This window comes from Colias eurytheme, chromosome 25, assembly GCF_061535395.1.
Source record: "Colias eurytheme isolate Ceu_HAF_F1 chromosome 25, ilColEury1 Martin Lab GWU primary, whole genome shotgun sequence".
Taxonomy (NCBI): domain Eukaryota; kingdom Metazoa; phylum Arthropoda; class Insecta; order Lepidoptera; family Pieridae; genus Colias; species Colias eurytheme.
Window position 1 is genome coordinate 6,414,744 of NC_143004.1, and position 6,494 is coordinate 6,421,237.

General features: G+C 35.6%; 1 protein-coding gene across 1 annotated transcript in view; it reads left to right on the forward strand.

Moving 5' to 3' along the window:
- The window catches only part of iav (transient receptor potential cation channel subfamily V iav), an 18,506-nt gene extending 12,933 nt beyond the window's left edge, over nt 1–5,573 (forward strand). The window contains exons 14-24 of the mRNA XM_090116193.1: nt 740–928; nt 1,115–1,227; nt 1,393–1,502; nt 1,683–1,922; nt 2,062–2,201; nt 2,489–2,624; nt 3,225–3,321; nt 4,109–4,192; nt 4,492–4,595; nt 4,697–4,793; nt 5,238–5,573. Of these exons, the coding sequence (XP_089972319.1) occupies nt 740–928; nt 1,115–1,227; nt 1,393–1,502; nt 1,683–1,922; nt 2,062–2,201; nt 2,489–2,624; nt 3,225–3,321; nt 4,109–4,192; nt 4,492–4,595; nt 4,697–4,793; nt 5,238–5,385 (1,458 nt within the window). The 3' untranslated portion in view covers nt 5,386–5,573. The remainder of the gene's footprint in view (nt 1–739; nt 929–1,114; nt 1,228–1,392; nt 1,503–1,682; nt 1,923–2,061; nt 2,202–2,488; nt 2,625–3,224; nt 3,322–4,108; nt 4,193–4,491; nt 4,596–4,696; nt 4,794–5,237) is intronic.
- Nucleotides 5,574–6,494: the final 921 nt, after the last annotated feature.

Genomic DNA, 6,494 nt, shown 5'->3' on the forward strand with positions numbered 1-6,494 from the left:
CAACAACGTAACCTAGTAACGACGACATAGAATAACATGATATTTTGTTTTGTTAGAACTGCACATTTGCTTAACTTTTTTCAATTACGATTACATATTTATAATAATAATGACCGATACAAGTAATTTTAGGATTTGATTTTACTGATAAACCATTCTAAACATAATAAACAATTTCTGATTTAAAGAACTGACGTTGCTACAATTTTGTGTCAATAAACCTTTTTTCTTTTTAAATACCAGAGACGTTACTCTAAAAATCGAAATCTGACATCTAGAATCGAATGCATTGATTACTTGGGAATAAAAATCATCATAATTATTGTCATGTGTTTCAAGTTCGATTGACAAATGTTTCAAGTCCGTATCGATTAATTCACTTTAATCGATGTTTTTAAGCAGGTTACCACCCTATGAAGATAAAATTGATAGACGTCAAATGTTGCCTATTAAATTGGCTCGACAATAGGTATTTAGACGCTGTCGCGTCGCCTTGAAATGACTAATTGAGCTAAGACAAAAACATTCTGAAAACAGTAGGTAGGTATCTTATGTTTCTAGGTACCTATTTTCGTAAAATCGGACACCATCTTGAATTTTAAATTTTAATGTGTGACGTGAACGGTGAATCTATTTACTTTAATATTTAAATTAACATTTAGCAATTTAAATTACATTAAATGCATACCTACTTCTCTAAATTTGATATGTTCCTCTAATACATCGAAACCTCACCCAGTGGGCGAAAATCGTAGTATCTCTAGAACGTTCGGTGGCTCAAGAGGACGCGCACAAGTATTTGCAAGAATACTCTATAGGGCTGGGCCCATCAGACGACCCGCGGTACGAGCAGCGCGGGGTTATGGTCATAAAGAGTAAGGCGAAAACCAGAGCCAAGCAGAGGAAAGGCGCTTTGGCCAATTGGAAGGTGGGTATTTATAACTACTGAATACGTAAGTATTTAAAGCCAAGTTGTCTCATTGATTTTTGTTTTAATATTTTTTGTAAGTATGTATAAAGTTGGTGGTATTTATTATAAGACAATTTCAAATTTAATACATTATTAATATTATTGAAAGGTTACTAATAATGGATTTCATTAAAAAATTCCCAGCGTGTAGGTAAAGTGACCATAGCGGAACTGCGTAAGCGCGGGATCACGGGCGAGGAACTACGTAGGCTCATGTGGGGAAGAGTCTCTATTTCAACGCCTACTAAAAAAGCTCCGTAAGATATATTATAATACAAAACTTTGTTGTCGATATATCTTGATAACACGTAAAATAGAAAGGAAAATCGATTGTTGCGTTATGTTTATAAAGATGTTGTCAGTGTATTTTTTTCCATAAGTAGTTGTATTTTAAACCTTTATTTATTTTATTATTTGTTCAGTGTGCCACCTCCCGAAGTGGTGAAAGAAGCAGCTGGTGTGGGCGGAGTTGCGTTATCTTCTGCGCTATCAGCGATGGCGTTTGCTCAAGATCTTGATCTTACTAATACTGGTTAGTTCACTTTAATACATGAAATTTAGTAGGTAATTTATATCTAGGTAATGGATATTGTATAGACTAACAAAACTTGGGAAGTTGACATACTTAATATTATTCCCTACAACTTTAACCTAACTACTCCTTCAAAATAAGATATTGTATAAGTAATTACTTATTTGATTTTAACTGCAGCCGTAGATACGAAACAACAACCACCAGATATACTCGTGAACGGAGCTCAGAAGCAAATGAATCAATCTCAAATACTAACTCAAAATACAACGATTCAAAAGAAAATAGTTCAAAGTCCGATATCAAGCAATATAGCAAAAGAGACACCTAATGTGAACACAGCTTTGAAAGAACAGACTAAATTGTTGGACGTGGATCAACAAGTGTCAGAAATTTTAATTCAAAATGAAGTTAATAAACGTAAGTTCCTCATAATAAGTATATTTTTAAATTTAAATGATAATGATGTTTTCTTAAGTGAACTTTTGATATCCATGATGCAATTCTTGTGAGTAAAATGTAAATAACTATATACCTAGTATAAAAAAAAACATTTTAGCACAAGAAATATTCAGAGATTACATGAAGGAATTGGTTACGAAAGCGGAGAAGATCGGCTCAAACAGCCCAGAGTTGAAGAATTTAGCAGAAAAGGCTGCAGAATTGAATGGCATCCCCGAAATTGATGTTACTATATCCGTAAGTGTATTGCATAAAAATATCATCAATTTAATATTCCTATAACCAAACACTTTGCCTTGTCAACTTGATCAATAAGTATAGTGGCTATAGTGGCTACGTCAAGCTTATTAGATAGTTGTACATTTCAGTTTCAGAATTTGACTAAAATGTTTTTATCATGCAAAGCCGATATAAGGAATGTACGTCGTATGTATCTAATAAAAATTAAACTGGTATCATTGAGAATTAACCGCGACTTTTTAAACGTCTGTAAATGTAAATTGTGTCTCAAAAAACATTCCCAGACGAACGTGACGTCATCGCGTCTAGTTGTCGCTGGTGCGGTATCGGGCTTGTTCGGTGTGGCCGCCGACCAACCGCCGCCCGACAGCGGTTGGCGGAGAGAGCGGCAGGAGCATACGGATAGCGACCCTATATCAGGTATGATAGAGTTCATTTTGTAATGGCATTAGGTATAAGAATGATGTGAATAATATACGATTATACCAGTAGGATAGTATTAATTTTGCTATGGGATTAGAGATTTGAAGGACTACATGGTTGGTGTTTAGGGCTAGGCAGTTTAAAAATGGAATTAATCTTTTTCGATGGATGTGGTTTACTTCTGCCATAGCATTGGTGAATTTGGCGACAATTTTATTTCCCACACTGCAGGTACCTAAGGTTTTTTCCTATAAATATATCATATAGGTCTTGTTTGAAGCGTAAGTTACTTTTTACATATGTGACTGTGCCTAAACGTATCGATAAAAAATAATTTAAATTATATGTATATCATATAATAATTAATAAACTAAGCGTCAGCCTTCGCCTTAATGCATGCTACACGGGTACAGTGAACTACCTACCATACAACTCTACTCGTTCCCAGTACTCTACCAGTTTTAGTAAAGTAACTGTCTACCAACACGTAAATTATTATTTTCTTCGACATCCTAGTTTGTGAATATTACTGCTTCTTCACTCCTAAGATAAATTAATGTAAGTTATACTGGTCATAATATCGTAATTTCTAAATAGACAGTGCAGTGTTGGGCCGAGCGTGTCGCGCGAAACGCGCGCGAACCGCGTCCCGCCGCGCCGCGCCGCCGCCCCCGCATCTGTATGTGCCTGCCAGGTTAGGCTTTACTTTATAGCATGGACTAATAAATATATATTATTCGTCCATGCTTTATAGTCATAAAGCTTGAAACCAAATTTATTGTCGTTGGTCCAATGCTCTAAGAGCGTATACGCACTATGCGGGTAGCCGTCCGGCTGACCGCAAGCTCAATTATGTACGTAATATTCATTTCTATGCGCACTGTGCGGTCTGCGGTAGCCGCATCGCACAATGCGGCTACCCGCATAGTGCGTATACGCTCTAAGGGCGGCAATACACGGACCGCTTCAAGCAGTTGATACCGACGGCTTGAAGCCGCGACCGCGCGGTGAACTATGGACATTCATTCACTGCCGTATACGAACTGCTCGAGCCGTCCTGACATCTTCAAACCGTCAACTGCGCGTTTTGTAGCGACAGCACGAGCAGTCAAGGACCGACCGCGACCGCTCTAGCAGTCCGTGTACGTCGCTCAGCCGTTAACTGTTCGAGCCCACAGAACTATCTCGCTTGCGCGTTGGTTTGATCCGAACATACATACAGTGTAAGTTTAATTCAGTTTAAAAAACACGTATGGCACTCGAGGACTGCCATGCCGCGGTAAAGCTATTGCATAGCTGATAGCATCCTGCATCGCATCGCTGTGCCGGTTGGAGTGGGGGTGTAGGTTTTTTTCGTTACGGAATTTTTACATTCGGTCGCCGCGCTCAGTCTGAGATAAAAGCTATGCATGTAATAGCTTAAAAATAGTAACCTAATTTAACGTTGAATGAAAATTTACTAAATTATTAAAATTTTCTAGGTCTATGTATCTAGTAGCTTCAGAGAGCAGTGCAGTGGAAAGTGATGCACCCTGGGAGGAACCAATAAGTTCTGGGAACAATTCGTAAGGAACTTATCTATGCTTAATGCTTTTTTTGAATAAATATCAAATTAAAAAAAAACATTGCAGGGAATTATTTTTTGCATATTTCGTTATTTGACTATTTCCTTTACAATCGATTTTTTTTACTATTGAAGTGATATGCGCGTTGTGAGTAAAATTTCAAGGTCGCGTCATGGCAATACCGTCACGTCATGGAGTAAGGCGACGATTTTGGTATCTTTGAATCTTGACAAAGAAGTTTTACTTCTAACACGCTCTTTTTCTACTAGTTTAGATAGGTAATTATTATATTTTCTTAGGGCTAAAGCAGGACATCGCGACGATCGCATGAAAGCAGCGCGACCCATTTGTATACAACACGCCACGGGACAGGCACAAGTCGAACATTCTCTATTTATTCAAGGTATAAATCGCATTCAGTTTTATATTTAAGTAGACTTGATTGTATAACTATGAACTTACAATAATTTTTGACTTTTTTTTGTAATAATTATTGATTTATAGGCGAAGGAAGTGACGCCGACGTAGAATGCGCTCCTCCACAGAGCAAGTCGGAAACGCGTAGAGTTCGACCCAAAACTGCCAGACCGCGACGAAATCGGTAACATCCATAACAAGTTAACAACAGAACATAATATAGACTTTCATCTATTATTCATATTCCATGGCTACATTTATAAATTGTACATCTCGTTTTTACATTTGTAGGAATACGCAAGTGTAGGACGAAATTTGCAATGTTTGTCATTATGTTTGTACAGCAGTTTTCGGTATATGTGGGCAAACATTTTCATGTTTGCACGCGAGTGACAAAATTTTTTTTAGGTTTCCCATACTAGTAAGATTAATTGAATTTTTTTAGGATTAAGCTTTCAGCATTTACTAGTTCAGCCCCCCTAGACAAGTGGCTTTCTATTAGCGTAAAGTTCAATAGAATAGATTATGAATGTATGAGATTGACGTAATCAATCGTCGTCGTCGTCGTAATCAAACCACTTGTCTAGGGGGGCAGTTCAGCTTAGCCATAAAAATGTTTTATTCACAGAATATCTCCAGTCCTTGATACGGGTAGCCCTCTAGAGCCGTGGGCGACCGCCCATTTGTCCAAACTTACACAATTCATGCATTCCGCCAGCGGTTCTTCTACAGCAATGTCCAACAGTTCACCGGAGACCACGCCTCGACGATATTAACAAAGGAAATTATAAAAAAAAATATCGGTGTACATGCTGCCTTAGATCTTGAACCAGGTTAAGTGTAACTGCCAGTTTTTAAACGTATTTTATGAGTAGATCTGTAGATATTAATTTTGTAAATAGTAAACTGATATTAGTGTATGCAAGAAATAATATACATTGCGAGTAATAAAATAAAACCACAAATTCAATCGCATCTTTTATTTTATCCCAATTTGCTTCAATGTCATTCATGTCCAATTTTTATCAAGAAAATATCAATCATATGGTAAAATTCACATTTAATACAAAATAAACAATACGTATGCATAAATATCACAACAAAATAATAAAAATGGAGAAAAGAACACAAACGTTTGGAAATTGATATGGCAACATATAGAAACCATAGACATTGTGTCGGGATTTTTTGTCAAATATTCAAAAAAGGCGCCAGTGGCGAAATAAACAAGACAATAAAGATATAATGAGATTGAAATATTCCGAATAAACGTACATGTTAATAATATAAAATACATTAAAATACCTATTAAAAGTGTAAGTAGATAAAATATAATATTGCAATCCTACCAATAATTTATTTCTCATCTTAAAAAAAGGGTAAATAAATTAAGTGTTAATTTTTATACCTACATTTGTCAATTATTTTAAACAAACATTCTTTGCCCACGGTTCATTTCTATAGTCAATGTTGTATAATTAATTAATTAGATAAGTAAGTTAAATTAAGAGGTAAAAAATTTAATTGACATTGTCCATCATAAACTGTGTTATTTGTAACCAAGTTTTAAAATGAGCATTTTTAACATCTAGTTACACCTAATGTAAGAAATTCAATTTAACTATCAGTAGTATTAAGTATGTAAAAAAATGTGTTAATATATTATCCCTAAATAATTGGCAATTCGCTTTTTTCTAGTTTATCAAAAATAAATATTTTGTTCAGGTACTTTCATTGCATATAGACTTACCAATATAAATTTTACTTACGTATTATATCAGCGACTGCCATCATTGTTCCATAATGTTCTTCTTAATCATTTTTATAAGCCATAATATTTGATGTTTTTAGGATCCCCTTTAACAGATCGACAAGTGACAAAAAT